The sequence below is a fragment of the Macaca fascicularis genome, chromosome 17 (genome assembly GCF_037993035.2).
Source record: "Macaca fascicularis isolate 582-1 chromosome 17, T2T-MFA8v1.1".
NCBI lineage: Eukaryota > Metazoa > Chordata > Mammalia > Primates > Cercopithecidae > Macaca > Macaca fascicularis.
In genome coordinates this window covers 35,684,808-35,707,698 of record NC_088391.1, presented here as the reverse complement: position 1 = coordinate 35,707,698, position 22,891 = coordinate 35,684,808, and the positions used below count along the sequence as shown (strand labels likewise).

The following is a 22,891-nucleotide window of genomic DNA, read 5'->3' as shown; positions in this document are numbered from 1 at the left end:
TTCTGCACCTGGTTTATTTCACTTAACATAATGACATCCAGATCCATCCATGTTATTGCAAGTGATAAGATCTAATATTTTTCAATGGCTGAGTAGTACTCCATTGTGCATAGGTACTACACTTTCTTTATCCATTCATCTGTTAATAGACAAACACTTAGATTGCTGCCAACTCTTGGAGACTGTATTCGAATGGTGCTATAATAAACATGTGAGTGCAGACATCTCTTTGATATACAGATCTCCTTTCTTTTGGGTATATCCCTGGCAGTGGGATTGATGGTCACATGAGAACATGGGAGCTCTATTTTTAATTGGTTGAGAAACCTCTAAACTGTTTTCCAAAGCAGTTTTACTCATTTACATTCCTATTAACAGTGCACCGGGGTTCGTTCCCTTTTCTGCACATATTGAGCAGCATTCATTATTACTTGGCTTTACCATGAAAGACATTTTAACAGGGGTGAGATTATATCTCACTGTAGTTTTGATTTGCATTTCTCTGATAACCAATAATCTCGATTATTTTCAATATACCTGTTTTCAGTATACTTGTTTGCCATTTGTAAGTATTAGTTTGAGAAATATCTATTCACATCTTTTGCCCATTTTTAATTGGATTATAAGGTTTCTTTTCCTATTAAGTTGTTTGAGCTCCTCATATATTCTGGCTATTAAAGCTTTGTCAGATGGTTAGTTTGCAAATATTTTCTTCCATTCCGTGGGTTAACCTTTCACCTTGTTGATTGTTTGCTGGGGAGAAGATTTTTAACTTGATATGATCCTATTTGTCCACTTTTGCTTTGGTTGCCTGTGCTCGTGGGGTTTTATTCAATAAATCTTTGTCCAGTTCAATGTCTTGGAGAGTTTTTTCAATGTTTTCTTTTAGAAGTTTCATAGCATGAGATCTTAGATTTAAGTCATTATTCCATTTTGATTTGATATTTTTATATGGTGAGAGATAGGCATCTAGTTTCTCTCTTCTGCATATGGATATCTAGTTTTTCAAGTACCACATATTGAGGAGAAATTTCATTCACCAGTGTATGTTCTTGGCATCATTGTCAAAAATGAGTTCACTATGGATGTGTGGTTGTTTCTGGATTTTTTATTCTGTTTAATTCATCCGTATGTCTGCTTTTATGCCAGTACCATTCTGTTTTGGTTATTATAGTTCTGTAGTATAATTTGAAGTCAGGCAATTGATTATTTTTCCAGTTTTATTCTTTTTGCTAAAGATAGTTTTTGATATGCTGGCTCTTTTGTAGTTCCATATTAACTTTAGAATTTTTTTTTCTATTTCTGAGAAGAATGCTATTGGTATATATGATAGAGAATCTATATAAATCTTAGGATTGCTTTTTCTATTTCTGTGAAGAATTCCATTGGTATTTTGATGAAGACTGCATTGAATCTGTTCATATGGAAGCTCTATTTTTAGTTGTTTGAGAAAACTCCAAACTGTTCTCCCCAGCAGTTTTACTAATTTACGTATCAAAATACTCATTACATCGAATCTGTATATTTCCTTAGGTAGCATGGACATTTCAACAATATTGATTCTCTAATCTATGAACATGGAATACCTTCCCATTTTTTGGTGTCCTCTTCAATATCTTTCATCAATGTTTTAAAGATTTGTTATAGAGATCTTTCACTTCTTTGGTTAAGTAAATTCCTATCTATTTAATTTTATTTGTAGCTACTGCAAATGGAATTTTTTCCTAATATATTTTTCAGACTGTACACTTTTGGCATATAGAAATGCCATTGGTTTATTATTGTATGTTGATTTTGTATCCTGAAACTTTACTGCATTTGTTTATCAGTTTTAACAGTTTTATATAATTTTTATTTAAGATTTTTTATGTACAGATTAGGTTTATACATTTATGGTGTACATGAGATGTTTTTATAAGGGCATGTAGTGTGTACTAATCACATCACGGAAAATGGGGTTTCCATTCCCTTAAGCATGTGTCATTTATGTTACAAACAATCCAATAATACTCTTTATGTATTTTAAAATATACATTAAATTATTATTGATTGTAGTTACCTGTTGTGCTATCAAATACTAAGCCTTATTCATTCTTTCTAATTAAATTTTTTTGTACTTGTTAACCATCCCGACCTTGCTCCCACGGCCCACAACCCTTCCGAGACTCTGGTAACCATCCTTCTACTCTCTATTTCCATGGTTTCAACTGTTTTGATATTTTGATCTCACAAATAAATGAGAAAATGTGATGTTTGTCTTACTGTGCCTGGCTTATTTCACTTAAAATAATGACTCTCAATTCCATCCATGTTGCAATTACAGAATGTCATTTTTTAATAGTTGAATAGTACTCTATGGTGTATAAGTACATTTTCTTTATCCATTCATATATTGATAGACAGTTAGGTTGCTTCTAAATCTTAACTATTGGAAACAGTGCCGCAACAAACATAGGAGGTGCAGATATCTCTTCAATATACTGAATTTCTTTATTTTGGGTATATACTCAGCAGTGGGATTGTTAAATCATATGGTAGCTTAATTTTTGGTTTTCTGATGAATTTCCAAACTGTTCTTTATAGTGGTTGCATTAATTTACATTCCCACCAACAGTGTGTATGAGGGTTCTCTTTTCTCCACATCCTACCAGCATTTATTATTATTGCCTGTCCTTTGGATATAAGTCATTTTAACTAGGGTGAGATGATATATCATTATTGTTTTGATTTGCATTTCTCTGATGATCAATAATCTTGAGCACCTTTTCATGTTTTTCTTTGTGAACTGTGTCTTTTTTGTGAGAAATGTCTATTCAATTATTTTTCCCATTTTTAAATTAGATAATCAGACTATTTCCTGTAGAGTAATTTGAGTTCCTTATGTACTCTGGTTATGAATTCCTTGACAGAAATATTTTCTTCCATTCTCTGGGTTGTCTCTACATTTTTTGTTGTTTATTTTATTTGCTGTGTAGAAGTTTTTAACTTGATGTGATCCTATTTGTCCATTTTTGCTTTGGTGGCCCCTGCTTATGAGGTATGACTCAATGTTCTGCAGAGTTTTTCTAATGTTTCATTTTAGTACTTTTATAATATGAGATCTTAGATTTAAGTATTTAATACATTTTGATCTGAATGTATTTGGTGAGAGATAGGGGTCTAGTTTCATTCTCCTGCATATGGATATCCAGTTTTCTCCACATCATTTATTGAAGAGACTGTCATTTATGTTCTTGGCAACTTTGCTAAAAAAGAGCTCACTGTAGATGTGTGTATTGGTTTCCAGGTTCTGTATTCTGTTTCATAGGTCTAAGTGTCTGTTTTTATGCCACTTCCATAACATTTTGGTTACTATAGCTCCATGTTATAACTTGGAGTGAAATAATGTGATTCCTTCAGTTTTGTTGTCTTTGCTTAGGATAGCTTTGTCTCTTCTTTTGTGGTTCCAAATACAGTTTTGGATTGTTTTTCTACTTCTGTGAAGAATGTCATTGGTATTTTGATAGAGATTGAATTGAATTTGTAGATTGTGTTGTGTAGTATGGACATTTTTAAAATGCTTCTTCCAATTCATAAGCATATAATATTTTTCAATTTTTTGTGTTGATCAGTGTTTTATAGTTTTCCTTATAGTGATTTTTCACTTATTTTGCTAGGTTATTTCTAGATATTTAATTATTTGTGGCTATGGTAAATGGGATTACGTATTTAAATTTTATTTTCAGATTGTTTACTATTGGCATATAAAAATGCTACTGATTTTTGTATGTTGAGTTTCCTTCCTGCAACTTTATTGAATATATTAGTTCTAATATTTTTTGGTGGAGTTTAGGTTTTTTGAAATATGAGATTATATAATCTGCAAACAAGAATAATTTGAATTCTTCTTTTCCAATTTAGCTGACCTTTATCTTTTTTTTCCTCTTCTCTGATTACTCTAGCTAAAACTTCAAGTAACATGTGAAATAACAGTCTTTAGAGGGCATTTTTGTTGTGTTGCAGATATTAGAGGAAAGGTTTTTAGTTTTCCTCCATACAGTATGATACCAGCTATGAGTCTGTAATATATGGCTTTTCTTATGTTAAGGTATTCTACCCAGCTTTTAAAGGGTTTTTACCATGAAGAGATGTTGAATTTTGTCAAATGCTATTTCAGCATCATTTGAAATGATTATATGGGTTTTGTCCTTCATTCTGTTGCTATGAGGTATTGTATTAATTAATTTGCCAAAATAAATCATCCTTGCATCCCTGGGATAAATCTCACTTGCTCATGATGAATGATAATTTTAATGTTATTGTTGAATTGGTTACTAATTTTTTTGTTGAGGACTTTTACATCAATATTTGTCAGGGATATTGACTTGCAGTTTTCTTATTTGTTGTTGTTGTGTCTTTGTCTAATTTGGTAACTGGCCTCATAGAATGAATTTGGAAATATTCTCTCCTGTATCTTTTAGAATGATTTTGAGTAAGATTTGTATTTGTTCTTTTTTAATGTTTGGTAGAATTCAGCAATGAAGTCATCAGTCTCTAGCTTTCCTTTACTGAGAGATATTTTATTATGGCTTTAATCTCATTACTTATTATTGGTTTGTTCAGGTTTTGAATTTCTTCTTCATGGTTCAATCTTAGTAGGTTTTATGTGTCTAGGAATTTGTCCATTTCTTTTTTTTCTGAAATAATTTATTATTATTATTATTATTATCATTATTATTACACTTTAAGTTCTAGGGTACATGTGCACAATGTGCAGGTTCGTTACATATGTATACATGTGCCATGTTGGTGTGCTGAACCCATTAACGCATCATTTACATTAGGTATATCTCCTAATGCTATACCTCCCCCGTCCCCCCATCCCACAACAGGCCCCAGTGTGTGATGTTCCCTTTCCTGTGTCCAGGAGTTCTCATTGTTCAGTTCCCACCTATGAGTGAGAACATGTGGTGTTTGTTTTTATGTCCTTGTGATAGTTTGCTGAGAATGTTGGTTTCCAGCTTCATCCATGTCCCTACAAAGGACATGAACCCATCCTTTTTTATGGCTTCATAGTTTTCCATGGTGTATATGTACCACATTTCTTAATCCAGTCTATCATTGATGGACATTTGGGTTGGTTCCAAATCTTTTCTATTGTGAATAGTGCCACAAAAAACATACGTGTGCATGTGTCTTTATAGTAGCATGATTTATAATCCTTTGGATATATACCCACAAATGGCATGACTGAGTTAAATGGTTGGTAGACTATTAATTATTGCCTCAATTTCAGAGCCTGTTATTTGTCTATTCAGGGATTCAACTTCTTCCTGGTTTACTCTTGGGAGGGTTTATGTTTCCAGGAATTTGTCCATTTCTTCTAGATTTTCTTGTTTATTTGCATAGAGGTGTGTATATTGTTCTCTGATGGTAGTTTGTATTTCTGTGGGATCAGTGGTGATATCCCCTTTATTATTTTTTATTGCATCTATTTGATTCTTCTCTCTTTTCTTCTTTATTAGTCTTGCTAGCAGCCTATCAATTTTGTTGATCTTTCAAAAAACCAGCTCTTGGATTCATTGATTTTTTGAAGAGGTTTTTGTGTCTCTGTCTCCTTCATTCTGCTCTGATCTTCGTTATTTCTTGACTTCTGCTAGCTTTTGAGTGTGTTTGCTCTTACTTCATTAGCTCTTTTAATTGTGATGTTAGGGTGTCAATTTTAGATCTTTCCTGCTTTCTCTTGTGGGGCTTCTGTGCTATAAATTTCCCTCTACACTGCTTCTTTTAGATTTTCCAATTTATTGGCATATAATTGTTCTTAGTAGACACTTATGATCCTTTGAATATCTGTGGCATCAGTTTTAATGTCTCCTTTTTCAACAATGATTTTATTCATTTGGATCTCCTCTTTTTTTTTTTTTTCTTATTTAGTCTTTCTAAAGGTTTGTCTAGTTTGTTTAACTTTTCAAAACAATTGACTTTTTGTTTCATTGATGTTTTGTATTTTCCTTACTTTGATTTTATTTATTTATGCTCTGATCTTTATTTTTTTCTTCTTCTACTAATATTGGATTTTGTTTGCTCTTGATTTTCTAGCCCTTTTTGGTGCATTGTTGAATTGTTTATTTAATGGTTTTCTTCTTTTTTTGATATTGGCACTTATAGCTGTAAAATTCCCTGTTATTACTGCTTTTGATGTATCCCATAGATTTTGGTATGTTTCATTTCCATTACCATTTTTTAAAAAAAAAATTTTTCAACTTCCTTCTTAATTTCTTCATTGATCCACTGGTCTTTCAGGAGCATATTGCATAATTGCCATGTATTTGTTTGGTTTCCAAAGTTCATCTTGTCATTGAGTTCCAGTTTTATTCCAGTGTGGTCAGAGAAGATGCTTGATATTATTTTGAATGTTTTGAGACTTGTTTTGTGACCTAATATATGATCTATTTTTGAGAATGATTCATGTTCTAGCAGAAAGAATGTGTATTCTTGAGCCATTAAAGGAAATATTCTGTAAATGGTTCTCTTAGAACCATTTGGTCTATAGTGCAGATTAAGCCTGATGTTTCCTTGTTGAATTTTTGTCTGGAAGATCTAACAGTGAACTTGAAGTTTACAGCTTTAATTGTATTGCAGTCTTTCTCTTAGCTTTATTAATATTTACTTTATGTATAAAGTAAATATATATACTTTTTGCTCCAGTGATGGGTGCATATATATTTCAAATTTTAGATTCTCTTGCTGAATTGACCCCTTTATCATTATACAGTGGCCTTTGTTGTCTCTTCTTAGACTTTTTGTCTTGAAATCTATTTTTTTTTTCTGATATTACAATAGTAACTACTGCTCTCTTTTGGTTTTCCTTTGCATAGAATCTCTATTTCTTAATTTTCAGTCTACTTGTGTCCTTTTGGGTAAAGTGTGTTTCTTGTAGGCAACAGATCAATGGGTTTGATTTTTCATCAATGCAGCTACTCTGTGTCTATTGATTGGGGAATTTGGTCTCTTTACATTTAATGTTGTTATTGATAAGTAGGAACTTATTCCTGCCAATTTCTGATTTATTTTCTTGTGATTCTGTGGTCGTGTCTCCCTTCTGTCTTTCTCTTCTGTCTTACTTTAGTGAAGGTGATTTTCTCTGGTGATATGATTTAGTTTCTTCCTTTTGAGTGTGGGTGTGTCAGTCTGATTTTTAGTTAGAGATTCCCATTAAGTTTACAAATACTATATTCAAACCCATTATTTTAAGCTGATTATATCTTAACACTGTTTGCATAAACAAACAAACACAAAAAAGAAAACTAATAAAGACTTTATGTCTTTATCTTATCCTCGTGCTTTTTAGTTTTGTTTTTTACTATTTATATCTTCTTATACTGTTTATATCTTGTAAAGTTGTTGTAGATATTACTTCAAATTGGTTTATTGTTTAGTTTTTCTACTTCAGGTAAGAATAGTTTACATAGCACACTTACAGTGTTATGGTATTCTGTGCATTTCTCTGTACTTGCTGTACCAGTTACTTTTGTACCTTCAGATGATTTCTTGTTGCTCATTAAAGTCCTTTTCTTTCTGGTTGAAGTATCTCCTGTAACATTTCTTATAGGACAGATCTAGTGTTACTGAAATTCTTAGCTTTTTTTTTTTTTTTTTTTTTTCCTGCAGAAGTTTTTATTTCTCCTTCATGTTTGAAGGATAATTTCACCATATATGCTATTCTGGGGTAAACGTTTTGTTGTAAGGTCTCCACTGTAAAGTCTGCTGCCAACCATTTGAAGATTCATTGTCTGTTGTTTCTTTCTTTTTTTTTATTCTTCACCTTAGGGAATTTGATTTTTAAATGTCTTAATGTGGTCTTCTTTGGGTTAAATCTGCTTGAGGTCCTATAATGTTCTTGTACTTGGATATTGATATCTTTCTTTTGGCTTTGGAAGTCCTGTGTTATTATTTTTTTGAGTAGACTTTCTATGCCATCTCTTTTTCTACCTCCCCTTTAAGTCCAATAACTCTGAGATTTACTCTTTTGAGGCTATTTTCTAGATCCTGTACATGTGCTTCTCTTTATTATTATTATTATTTTGTGTCCTCTGAAAGTGTATTTTTAAATAGCCTGTCTTCAAGCTCACTAATTCTTTTTTCTACATGATCAATTCTGCTATTAAAAGACTAATATAGTCCTCACAATGGCAACTGCATTTTTCAACTCCAGAATTTCTGCTTGAATCTTTTTAATTATTTTAATCTCATTGTTAAATATAACTGATAGAATTCTGAATTTCTTCTAGGTCTTATCTTAAATTTATTTGAGTTTTTTTTTTTTTTTTCTTTTTTTTTTTATGGAATCTCATTGTGTTGCCAGGCTGGAGTGCTGCAGCGCAATCTTGGCTCACTGCAACCTCCAACTCCCTGGTTCAAGCGATTCTCCTGCCTCAGCCTCCTGAGTAGCTGGGATTACAGGCACATTCCACAATGCCCGGCTGATTTTTGTATTTTTAGTAGAGATGGAGTTTCACCAAGTTGGCCAAGATGGTCTTGATCTCCTGACCTTGTGATCTGCCTTCCTCAGCCTCCCAAAGTGCTGGGATTAGAGGCATGAACCACCATGCCTGGCCTATTTGAGTTTTTTAAAAGCAGTTATTTTGAATTATCTTTCTAAAAGCTCATATATCTCTGTTTCTCCAAAACTGGTCCCTGGTGACTTATTTAGTTTATCTGGTGAGGTCATGGTTTACTTGATCATCTTGATACTTGCAGATGTTCTTTGGTATCTGGGCATTGAATAACTGGGTATTTATTATAGTCTGTGCAGTCTGGGCTTGATTTTACCCATTCTTTGGGGGAACGGTTTCCAGATATTCAAAAGGACCTAGGTTTTGTGATCTGAGCTGCATCTGTTTATTAGAGGACCCCAAGCCCAGGAATACTGTGGTTCCCTTAGACTCACAGCACACTCCCTTGATAGTCTTGGAACATACCTGAAAGAATTCTTTGGATTACCAGGTAGAGACTCTTGTTATCTTCCTTTACTTTCTTCCAGACAAACAGATTTTCCCTTTCTGTTTTAAGCCACCTGGAGCTGGTGGTGGAGTGACACAAGCACCACTGAAGCCACCACCCCTAGGACTGTTCTGGGTTAGACATGAAGCCAGCACAGCACTAAGTCTCACCCAAAGCCTGCTATAACCATTTCCTGGCTACTACCTATGTTTGCTCAAAGTCCTAGGGCCCTACAATCAGCAGGTGGCAAAGCCAGACAGACCTATGTCCTTCCCTTCAGGGTGGTAATTTCCACCAAGCCAGGGGTCCAGGTGTGCCATCCTGGAGCAAAGGAGTGGAGTCAAAAACCTCAGAAGTCTACCTGGTGTTCTATTGTACTGTGGCTGAACTGGTACTCGAACCAGAAGACACAGTTCTTCCTACTCTTCCCTCCCTTTCCAGAGTCAGAGGAACCTCATCCCATGGCCACAACCATCTCAGGCTCATGAGGAGTACTGCAAGACCACTGCTGATGTTTGCTTACAGCCCAAGGGCTCCTCAGTCAGCATGTGGTGAATGCTGTCTGGCCTGTGACTCACTTTTCAGTAGAGTGGGCTCCCTTCTGGCCCAGGGCAAATCCAGAAATGCCATCCGAGAGCCAAGTCCTGGAATCAAAGACCTCAAGAACCTGCTTTCTGCTCTACATCCCTGTGGCTGAACTGATCCCTAAGGTGCAAGACAAAGCCCCCTTTCCTTTTTCCTCCACTTTTCTCAAGCAGTGGGATTGTTGCCCTGTAGCCACCATAGCTGATAATGTACTGAGTCTCACCAGAAGCCAGTAGTCTTACCTAAGGCCCTTGACGTAGCACCTAGGTATTTTAGAATATAACAAAGTATTACAAGTATTAATTTTTATACTCATGGGCCATTTATAGTACAAATAATGCTAGGATGATCCAGAAAAAAATCAGAAAGTTATTAATTTTGTTTAACAATGCATATGTCTGTCTTATATGAATTTGTGTAGCATATAACTTATCAATATGCAAAAATAATTAAGTAGCACAATATTTTAAGAAAAAAATACTGAAAAGCTTGTATAAAAATATGTCAGTTTCTTGCCATCACCATCACATTCCAGAGCAAACTCACCTAAATGAACGCTTATCATTATCTTTCATTAAACCTACATGCTTAAACTGAGCTTCTGCAATACATATAGTCTTTTTGTTTTTTTTAATTTTTTGGTGTTTTTTGAACCGTGAAGATTTCTTACCTTTTCAGTATATTTCTCTCTCTCTCTCTCTATCCTCCCTATTTTTTTTTCATATATCAATACCCTGTGTAATAATGAATGGGGCTAAACCTTATAATGAGTTAGTATGAAAGATTTTATCTTTTGGGATCCTTAGTGTTCTATCTTTTGTAGATGTTGAAGAACAATACATTTCTTTAGCCTGTTAAGCTGACTGTAAGTAGTAATGTTCTAGATGGGCTTGCTGAGTTGCAGTCCACTAAAACAGAAAAAAAAATTAAGATTTTTTTTCATATCCTAATTTTCCTGTACCCTAACTACTCTAACCTATACATTAGCTTTTGTTGAGACAAATAAATGTATAAGTTCATTTTCAGAATCTCCAATATCAAAATCTGATCATTATTCACCTGTTTATTTGATCTAGTTAAGGTCTGTTTGCTTTTGAAAAATCACCAACTGAGAAATATGTTTCTTACATGTGTTTCAGATGGGAACTGATAAGATCTGAATACTGTTTTTAAGAGTGAAAATCTTCAGCACCACATCCATCTTTCAATTAGCTGCCAGACATTTATTATGAGGTCTCTGGGTGTGAAAAACAAAAACAAAAACAGTTTTTCTGTCTAATAGTCTGTGGTAGCTTTGAAAACATGAAGTAGGGCAGGATTTGTTAACCTTCCCTTGGCACTATTGATATTCTAGGCTGTATAATTCTTTATTTTAGGGACTATCCTGTGCAATGTAAATATTTCACCATATCCTTGGCCTCTACTCACAAAATGTCAGTGATACTCCAACCCTACACCCAAGTTCTTCTAGCTGTGGCAACCAAATATGTCTCCAAACATTGTCAGATATCTCCAAGAGTAGGATTTTAGCCAAAACAACCCAGCTGAAGTAGAATAATAAGATTGTTAGTTTTATGACCACGTTTACTGTTAATATAAGGAATTCTTTCATTTGCACATGGCAAAATACAGTGAATGAGAAATAAATTATTTCTGATGAATGTGAAAAATGGTAACAATTTATATAAGACAAATCGTGCAACTATACATTTTCAGGGTTCTTTCTCTTTAAAAGTGTTTTTGTTTTTCTTATAGGTTTTGCACGCATGTTTATTTTTATGTAGATTGAAATTGCTAGTACTTGTCTGTTATCTGTAAAGAAGAAAAGCTTTTACCTCTTTCACAAAGAAGAAGATTAATTAGCCAATTACAATGCTGTGTTTATAATTGCAATAATATGTAACTGTGAACAGATTTGGAAGAAACTCTTGGAAATTACCTAATCATCCAAATCTGTCATTCATGCATTCTACAGAAAAAAGTTATTTAAATAGATTAATCTTTAATCATAGATAAGAAAGAAAATAGAAATAAATACTAAGGTAGCAACTAGATGTAAGTATAGTTATGTTCCTTTACATAATGCATTTTAATATGTGATTAATACATATAAAAGAAAGAAACAAATGCCCTTAGTTATTGATATTGGGGATTTGAAGGTCATGGTCTCTACTCTATTTCGAATAACACATTTTTCCATGCTACTTTATTTTTTTGTTGTTGATACATGTAATGTTACATATTTATGTAAAATATGATACTTTTATATGCATAGAATGTGTAATGATCAAGTCAGAATATTTGAGATGTCCATCACTTTGAGTATTTGTCATTTCTATGTGTTGAGCGACTGAATGGGCACATCCTCCGGTGTTCAGCAGGCAGCGTATGCTTAGCAAGTGGGCTTCACATGGCCACCACCCTTTTCGGTATGACCATTGTTCTTTTCCTTGTCACATAAAAAGCAAGGACTCAAGAAATAATCTTATATTACTTTTAATACTTTACTTTTGGATGAGCATTTAAGAAAATATTTCTTGTCTTTGATCTCAATTTAGCAGATACAGTGTAAAAACTAGAGTAAAACCCTCTTCAAATGGCATTGTGTTTAATCATATTTCTCAAGACTTGTGAAATATGAGAAATATTAACATAGATTATAAGAAAACATTTACTGAATGTGAAAAAAACTACTCAGAATATAGAAAAAAAATTACTCATTTTATCTGCCAACTTTTCCAAGCAATGACCAATAACATATATAAAGATTTAAGTCAGATTAAACATATGTAAATAAGTATATTGTCATAAAAATAAATCTGAAGTGGTCAGATCGCTTGAGCTCTGGAGGTGGAGGTTGCAGTGAGCTGGGATCACACCATTGCTCTCCAGACTGGGTGACGGGAGTGAAACCCTGTCTCAAAAAGAAAGAAAAATGAATCCTCATTTCCACCATCACACAACTGAATACCCATAATATATATATATATATATATATATATATATATATATATATATATGCCAGTAATGCTAATTTAAATGTACTTCTCTGATACAGTCCACTATTCAGTTACAATTATTACACTTCTTTTGTGAAAAAGATGCTTACAAAGTCTTCTGATGTAATTAATGTTATGCTTTTCTAGTGCTTGTGGAATCCTAGCCTTAGACCAAGTAAATGACTTTAATCTCGGCTTTGTAAAGCCCCAAGACAGAAGTTAACTATTTAACCTAATACCCTATGCTTTTAAATTTATTGACAACGCAGCAAAAATGTGCTATGGTTTGAATGTTCCCTCCAAAACTCATGTTGAAATTTAATTATCAATGTAGTGGTACTGGGAAGTGGAAGCTTTAAAAATGGTTTAATGCTGTTCTTGTGGAGTGGGTTAGTTACACTGACAGTGAGCTCCTGACAAAAAAGATGAGCTTGGCCTGATTTCTCTCTTGTGCACTCACTTATGCCTTATGCCCTCCTGCTATGAGATGACCTTTTATATTAGAAAATGTGTAGTTATAAATTATTTTTTGTTTCCTTTGAGATGTAAATCTTCCCTCCTCCTGACCTCCCCTTCCTCCCAACATCCGCCGCCCCCCACCCCCGTCGTCCCTCCCTTTCCCCCTCGCACCCCCGCCCCTCCCCTTCTCCGCCGGCCTCTGCCTCTTGCTAGGTTTTTTGTTTGTTTGTTTGTTTGTTTGTTTGTTTGTTTTCAGGTGGAGTCTTGCTCTGTCTTCCAACATGGAGTGCAGATGTGCCATCTCGGCTCACTGCAACCTCCTCCTCCCGTGTTCAAGAGATTCTCCTGCCTCAGCCTCGCAAGTGGCTGGGATTACAGGAGCACATCGCCACGCCCCGCTAATTTTTGTAATTTTAGTAGAGACAGGAGTTTCACAATGTTGGCCAGGCTGGTCTCGAACTCCTGAACTCAAGTGATCTGCCTGCCTCAGCCTCCCAGCGTGCTGGGATTACAGGCGTGAGCCATTGTGCCTGGCGAGGAACATCTTATAAGAAAGTGACAGCCATCCCTTTTAAATATAATCATTAGGAAAGATAGTAGTCTTGTCTCTGTAGAAGGGTAGGAGCCAAACTCAGATAAGCACAAATTAACAAACACAGATGTCTTAATCACATTAAACACCTCTCTGATAATGTTCTCCATTACTTTTCTACTAATTCACTGTAGCGCTTTAAAACTATTCTTTTCTGTTTCCTTTTTCAGTGAAGTTGAGGTCAGTCTCTTTCCTTGATTGTTATAATCTTGCTACTTTTCCTAATTTCTTGTCTAGGGATTGTGTGGAGTGGGTCTTTCAGCTTCACAAGGAGGAATACACAGAAGAAACCCTTTGGCTTCCAGATAGCAATTAGCTTGAAAATAACTTGTTCACTGCTAATGCAATAGTTGTGAATAAAGTCTACCTTGTCTGTTTAATTGGTCTACTACAATTTTTTGACATATTCCAATGCCTTATAGGTATTAAAGATCATGGAACTGAACGAAAGTAAAATCAAAAACAAAAATGCTATATTCTGATTAGTTATATTGCTGTGATTAACTGTCATCTGTCTCTGACCCAGGAATCTCGTATGTTCTACAAGTATCCACGAAACTGTGTCAGGCCTGAAAGTAGTATAAAATTCTCACACTTTTCACAGTTCTTGAAATTAGCAATCTTATTTCAACACTATGTAAGTCCCAGTTTCTCATATTAAATTTTAATAAGCCCTGTCATTCTGCTGGTTCTCTCATTAATGTGTTAAATGTGACATTGACATATACTGATTATCTAGCTGTATGACAATGAGAATTTTAACAATTTAAAAACTGGTGCCCTTTTTATAGTGTTAATATGCCAATGTCCACTTATCATTTTCAACAACGCAGTTCATATTATAGGACATTATTTTAAAGTGTATGGCTATTTATATGTCATAACATACGGGGACAATTCAGTTCCATTATTGTTTTAGCTAGCTAATTTGTAGGAGGCAAATTGGCATAAGATATTTCACCATACCTTATCTATCTACGATTAGTGATTTCCTACTGTTTTCATTAAGCATTAAAAATATATAAGATTATTATTCTTTATAATAAGCCAACAACTTGATTTTTCAGTTGTTGAAACTTTTTTGCCAAATGCCTTTGTGTGTGTGTAGAGGCATGATTAGGCAATGACTGTTTACTGAGTGTGTACTATTTATTGAGTGAGGCATTGAGAATATTTTAATGAAAGAGGAAAATGTAGTTATTATGTTAATTAAATTTAACAGTATGTAGATATTTAATTTTGTATGGAGTCAATACATGTGTTTAAAAATGTAAATGATAAAAGATAAAATAGCTTAATTTTTTTCTTAATATAATCTAGCTCATTTTGGCAAAAAGTCCAGCTGGTGAACATATAGGAATAAATATAGTTAGGATGAAAACAAATCCTTATTTTGTTCAAACAGCATATTAAAAAAAATGGCAATTCTGCACAATCTCTCCCAGAAAATAGAAGCAGAAGAAGCAATTCCTAAATCACTCTATTAGGCCAGCATTACCCTATTACCAAAACCAGACACAAACATTACAAAAAAAAAACCCAAAAAAACAAAAACCTATATTTCTTCTCTTACAACTATGAATGCCAAAGCAATAAGCAAATACAAATACAAGAACAAAAAACACTTAAACAAAATGTGTGGTAATTCTGTCTAACAATGTAGAACATTAATTATTCACCATGACTAAGGGAGATTTATTACAAATATGCAAACCTGATTTCACATGGCCAAAAAAAAGTAAATAAATAAAATCAACACAATCTACCTCATAAACTAGTTACAGAAGAAACATTTATGGTCACATTTATTCATAGAAAGCATTTAACAAAATTGAATATTAAAAAAAAAAAAATGCTCAGCAAACTAGGAACGTAGGAAAACTTCCTAAACTTGATAAAGCACAACTCAAGAAATTCTATAGCTAACATAGTTAATGCTGAGGAACCAGAGATTTTCCCCTAAGGTCATGAAGAAGGCAAGAATGTTTTCTCTTACCGTTCCTATTCAAGCTCGTACTGGAAATTCTTGATAGTCTAATAAGACAAGAAAGGGAAATAATGAGTATGCATATATCACAGGGAAAAATAATACTGTGCCTGTTTCTAAATCACACAATTGCCCATATAGAATACGCCAAACAATGGACAGAAAATACTTAATACTAGCAAAAGTATATACTATCAACATTGGTTATTTTACAAAACCATTTTTTTCCTATATATCAGTAATGGACAATTAGAACTTGAAATTTAAAATCATGAAACCATTTATAATATTACAATAAAATGAAAAACATAGATATTATTCTAATAAATTATGTACAAGTTCTGATAAAGGATGTGTGTCCAAATAAACAAAGAACTTTAAATAAAAAATTAGAAATCAAACAACCTACTCAAAATGGGCCAAATATCCGAACAGACATCAATCAAAGAAGATGTACAATTGACAAATAATTTACAGATCATCAAGGCTAAAATGATCTATATTTGAAAAATGACATTTTTCTTAATATAGATACAGATGGCTATATATAGAATTACTTATATATATGTATATATACAAGTTAGTAGACACACATATATGTATATGTCCATATAAGATCGTCAAAAATGAACCAGTAGCAAAGAGCGTCCTCAGAGCCCAGATGTTGATTTCTAATCCTAGTCTTCAGTTGAAGGAACCATATTGAAACATTGTAGCACTGTAGTGCTAGAAAGTTAAACAAACAAACAAACACTATAGGAAAAAAATAAAGCTTCTGTAATGAGAGTATATCAAAACAATACAGTAGCCAAATAAAAGAGTTCAATGGCCAAAGATGAAACCAGTTGAGTAATAAAACAAGTAAAATAAATAAAGTAGTATTGGGTTATATACCAAAGTATAAAGTATATATCCAAGTACTCATATCAATACAAATAAATGACTGAAAAATAATAAGGGAAGAAGAGAAAAATCACTTAAGCAAAAGAATTCTAAAGAGTACAATTCTTCCAACAAGAACAGTATGCAAAGAGAAAGTAAAATATAAAAGTCTACTGAATAACAGTACCTCAGATAGTTGACCAAGGTTTACATTCACAGTGATAAATCATATCGATAGCATGTACCCTATACTATGATGAGAATGTACTTTTCACTATGGTCTTCCTCCCCAAAACATATCCACCAAGTCTAATTACTAAATAAATCCATAATTAGACAAATTCCACTAGGGAGACACTCTGCAAAATACTTGACCAGTCTTCTTTAAAACTGTCAAGGTCAAAAAAAAAAAAAAAGAAATCTGAAAAACTCTCACTACTGTGAGTAGCCTAAGAATAAATGAAAACTAAAGTCAAAATGGTATCCTACATGGAATTTTAGAACAGAAAACAGTACTGGAAATATTGACAAAATATGGAATAAACATTAGTTCCTTAATTGTAAAAAAATAAACCATACTGGCAGGGCACGGTGGCTCATGCCTGTAATCCCAGCACTTTGGGAGGCTGAGGCAGACTGACGGATCACTTGAGGTCAGGAGTTTGAGACCAGCTTGGGCAACATTGTTAAACCCTGTCTCTACTAAAAATAGAAAAAAAAATTAGCCGGGATGGTGTCAAGCACCTGTAACCCCAACTATTCGGGAGGCTGAGGCACAAGAACCATTAGAACACAGGAGGCAGAGGTTGCAGTGAGCCAAAATTATGCCCCTGCACTCCAACCTGGGTAAAGAGTCAGAATCTGTCTCAAACAAAACATAACAAAACAAAGCAAAACCTTTATCTCTTGCCTGGGTGCAGCTAAAGGACTTGTGTATGGGTGTGGGTGGGTATGTGTGGGTGTGAAAAAGAGAAAGGATTCCATAGAAAACTGGACTGGTATTTTGTTTCCAAATCTTCACAGATAACACATTATATTTTATTATATTTAAAGATCCCCAGGTAACTCTAGTTCACAAATTAAAGAAGAAGTTGTATTCCTTAAGTAATGTGAAAGTTATCCAACTAAGTGATGATTTATAATGTAAACATAATTGATTTGCAAATAGTTAGATTTCTAAAATATATGAGTTTTGGAAATGAAATTATAAATCATGTTAAAGGGAATTGGCTAAATCTGATTACAATAGGAAATTATTTTCTTATTCTCTTTAAATTATCTTTTTATTCATAAATAAAATGATTAAAATTTGCTGATTTTCCAAATTCCCAGTTTTACTAGTTTTATATAAATAGATATTTCATGCCTTATGTTTATTCAATTTGAAGGTGTTTAAAAATTTCTTATTGTAAGTTGACAAATTCTGGGGTACAAATGATGTTATGATTCATGAATACAATATGAAATAATTAAATAAAGGTAATTAATATATCCATCACCACAAATACTTGTCTTTTTTGTATTGGGAACATTTGAAATTTGCCCTTAGAAATCTTGAAATGTACAATACACTATTATTAACTATATATACCATGCTGCACGATAGATCTCAAATAAACAAATCTTATTCCTATAGTTAAACTGAGGTGCTGCAACCTTTGGCTACCATCTCATCACTTACCCCACATCCTCAGCTTCTGGTAACTGCATTCTATTTTCTTCATTAATAAATTCAACTTTTTTAGATTACACATATAAGCGAGAACATGTGGAATTTGCTGTTCTGTGCCTCACATATTTCACTTAACATAATGTTATCCATGTGTATGCACCTTGTCACAAATGACATAATTTCCTTTCCTTTCTAAGACTGAATAGTATTTTTGTGTGTATATATGACACATTTTCTTTATCCATTCATCTGTTGATGCACATTTGACTTGATTCTATAACTTGGCGATAGTGCTGCGATAAATATGGAAGTGCAGACATCTCATTAACATATGGATTCCAAATCTTTTGAATAAACTCCCAAAGGTAGCATTGCTGGATTATATAATAATTATATTTTCCCACTTTCTGTGGAACCTTAATACAGTTTACCATAATGTTTGCATTAATTTAAATTGCCACCAACAGTGTACAAGGGATCCCTTTTCTCCATATGGTTTTAAACAGTTGGTAATTTTTGTCTTTTTGATGATCGCCCTACTGATAGGTGTGAGGTGAAATATTGTAATTTTGATTTCATTTCCTTAACGATTAGATCTATTAAATATTATTTTCAAATATCTGTTGGGCATTATATGTCTTTTTCTGAGAAATGTCTATTCAGATCCTTTGCCTTTTTTTTTTAAGCCAGATTTGTTTTTGTAAAGAGAGTTATTTGACTTCCTTATATATTTTGGATATAATCCCTTATTGAGTCTATGGTTTGCAAATATTTCCTCTCAATCTGTGTGTTGTCTTTTCTATACTTTATTGCTTTTTAACGTTATATGTCCAAATATTTTACTCAGTTACTTTGTATTAAATATTTAGAAATGTAATCATTTCATATTTTTATTTTTTAAAGTGTTTAGATATGTTTTTCAAAATTTTGAAAATATTAGTTAGCATGAATTATGATAATTGTGTTCATTACAACCACAGTAAAAACACTGAAAAGAAAGAGACGTCCATAGGGACAAAAATTGTAAAAATAGTATATTTACCAATAAAACCAGCAATATAATAAAAGGTAATAGATTATGGACATTAAAATTAAAAATATTGCTTTTATAATGTAATTAAATTTAACAAATAATTAGAAAAATAATAAAAATATGGCCAGATGTGGTAATCCTAGCACTTTGTGAGACCGAGGCCGGCGGACCACGAGGTCAGGAGTTTGAGACCAGCCTGGCCAATATGGTTAAACCCTGTCTCTACTACAAATATGAAAATTAACTGGGCATGGTGGCATGTGCCTGTAATCTCAGCTACTTGGGAGGCTGAGGCAGGAGAATCACTTGAACCTGGGAGGTGGAGGTTGCAGTGAGCCGAGATTGCACCACTGCACGCCAGCCTGGGCAACAGAGCAAGACTCTGTCTCAAAAAAAAAAAAAAAAAAAAAATATATATATATATATATATATATATATATATATATATATATATTTTATATATATATTTTGTGTGTGTGTGTGTGTATATGATATATGACTTCTTCATAGAAAACTACAAAACATCACTAATGAAGACTTAAAAAATATTAAGATCAATATATTCATAGATTGAAGAACTTGGTATTGTGTGTTAATTCTTTTCAAATTAATCTTATTCTAAAAATATATAGCAAAATGCAGATTGCATATAGATAGAGCAGTCTTAAAGATGAATAATAACTGAACAATCAGATATCAATTACCATCAAACTATAGTAATTAAAATAATGTGGTATTGGTGTAAGTTTACAGAAACTAAAATATATAACAGAATAGAGATTCCAGAAGTACACTTGCTTATAAACGGCCACTTGATTAGGATCAATATAATATTATTAAGAAGAAAATTATGCTCCCTATCTTACACTATACACACATACACAACTTCAAATGAGTTTCGATGAAAAGGAAAAGAAAAATTTAATGCATTTTGATGACATTAAAGTATACAAAGATTTCTTAAATATGACAAAAATGTACTACTAATAAAAATGTAAACTATAAATTGGATCATATTAAAATTAAGAACTTTAGTTTACAAAAGCAATAAGAATAAAGAAAACTACTAACAGTATAAAGAGTTACTGGAAATGTATATCTAAGGAAGGACTCAAACCCATAAGACAGAGAATTTTTACTAATGACTAAAAATTGAGACAATACAACAGGAACACTGTTTCATTGTTAGTAAAATATAAACAGTGCTCAAGATAATGAATAAGTTAAAAATGCAACTACAGTATATTACAACTAATAACCTAGCAGCATGGCTAAAATCGAAATATCGAAACTGTCATATGTGGTAAGGATAGGAAGCAACCACAACTCTTATTCACTGCGGGAGGAAGGGTAACTTGTTATGGTCACTTGAGAAAATATTTCTGGGTTTTCCTATTACAATAAAACCTTGACATACTCTATGTTCAAGCTGTCATGCTTCTAGTTTTTTCTTTATATATTCACCAAAATGTCAAGTAGTAGGATGATTAGATTATAAGTATTTATAGTGGAACAAATTTAAAATTATCTAAACACCCACAAGTAGTAGAATGGGTAAATAATGTGTGGTCTATTTACACAATGAAATGCATAAAGCAAGGGAGTGAGAGAATTAGCAAAAGGATGGATGAATTTTAGGGAGTTCATGCTGAGAAAAAGAAGCCAGACATAAAGGAGTATGTACTGTATTATTTCACTTGTATAAAGTATAAAATAATATGTGAAACTCACCTATTCTGGTTACCGTTTAGTGGGAGGGAGTGTTCTTCTTAAAAACAAAACAAAACAAAACTAATTGACTCAACACTAATCACTCTTCTGTAGAAACATATATATTTTCCTGTCTTTATTGTGATATAAATAAAAATAAAATTATATATATTTAAGTATATAATGTGATTATTTGAGATATGCGTACAATGTGAAATGATTACTCCATAAAGATAATTAACACATCTATGATTTCATGTAGCTACCTTTTGTGTTTGTGTGGTGAGAACATTTAAGATCACTGTCTCTGCAAATTTTAGTATAAAATACAGTGTTATTAACAATAGTCATCATGCTATATATTATACCCTCAAAACTTATTCGTCTTATAACTGAAAGTTTATACCCTGTATTCAACTTCTAGCAGAGGATAAAAAAATACACCCAGAGACTAAAGAAAACAGTGCTGAAAAAATTCAGTGAATTGTGATGACTTTAAATCCAAAGGTGTATTGCAAAAAACATTTCTTCAAGAAAGATGCCAACTAAGATGAAAAACAAAAGAGCATAATCTATTGTGGATGCAATATTGGAAAAGAATAAACACAGACAACAAAAAAATAAACATAAAATATATAAATGGGATGGTTGAGGATATCTGAATGTGGATTGTAGATTACAATATTATATAAATGTTGTATTGGTTGATTGTACTACATATATGGTCATTGTTATGATGTAATAGGATGCTATTTTCCATAGGCGATAGGAATGAAGCATTCTGTCTACAATGAACTAGAAAACGATGCATGTGTGTAGAGTAATTGGGACAAAATCATGATAACTGATGAAGCTAGAGGAAGTATATTTGGTTTATGATTCCACACTATGCTTACAACATTTGTATAGGCTTAAATTGTTAAAGATGCAATGTTGGGAGAAATAAATTAGAAATACAAGTAGATCTACCCTTTCAAGTGAATCTAGACCTTGAATTTTTAAGAATTTGGTAGGATTTCTTTTCTGAAAGGAAATTGTTAGAAATTGGGTTTTTCCTGATAATAAAACGTCTACCTGAAATTCAAATTTTACCTCAGTAAAATTAGATAATATATATAATTAAATAAAGCATAGATATATATGTTCAGAGAAAACAATTTCTGACAGTTAAATTTTTGTATATTTGAGCAGCAGTGTTGGTTAATAGCATTGAAGGACTATTCTGAGATTAATAGTTTAATATTAATAGTTTAATATTTTTAAAAGTACATATAACCAAGAATAAATATAGAATATTTTATTATAAATAATCTGAGATGGTTTTGCTGTATCCCCACTGAAATCTCATCTTGGATTCCCACATGTTGTGGGAGGGACCTGGTGGGAGGTAACTGAATCATGGGGGAGGGTCCTTCCCATGCTGCTCTTGTGACAGTGAATAAGTCTCACAAGATCTGAGGGTTTCAAAAATGGGTGTTTCCCTGCATAATGCATCTTCTTCTCTTATCTGCTGCCATGTGAGATGTGCCTTTAACCTTCCACCATGATTGTGAGGCCTCCCCAGCCATGTGGAACTGTGAGGGCATTAGCATTAGCTTCTTTCTTTTGTAAATTGCCCAGTATCAAGTATGTCTTTTTTTTTTTGAGTTGGAGTTTCACTCTTGTTGCCCAGTTTGGAGTTCAATGGCGTGATCTTGGCTCACCACAACCTCTGCCTCCCAGGTTCAAGTGATTCTCCTGCCTCAGTCTCCGAGTAGCTGGAATTACAGGCATGCGCCATCATGCCTGGCTAATTTTGTATTTCTAGTAGAGAGGGGGTTTCTCCATGTTGGTCAGGCTGGTCTCAAACTCCCAACCTCGGGTGATCCACCTGCCTCGGCCTCCCAAAGTGCTGGGATTACAGGTGTGAGCCACCACGCCTGGCCTCAAATATGTCTTTATCAGCAACGTAAAAACAGACTAATACAGTAAATTGGTACCAGTATAGTGG

The 22,891-nt window shown here is 33.1% G+C and overlaps 1 protein-coding gene across 1 annotated transcript in view; it reads left to right on the top strand.

Annotated features, from left to right (window-relative positions):
- The window catches only part of LOC102123095 (olfactory receptor 5L1-like), a 55,365-nt gene extending 45,686 nt beyond the window's left edge, over positions 1 to 9,679 (top strand). The window contains 1 exon segment of the mRNA XM_074021572.1: positions 9,263 to 9,679. Within this exon segment, the coding sequence (XP_073877673.1) occupies positions 9,263 to 9,679 (417 nt within the window).
- The last annotated feature ends 13,212 nt before the right edge of the window (positions 9,680 to 22,891 follow it).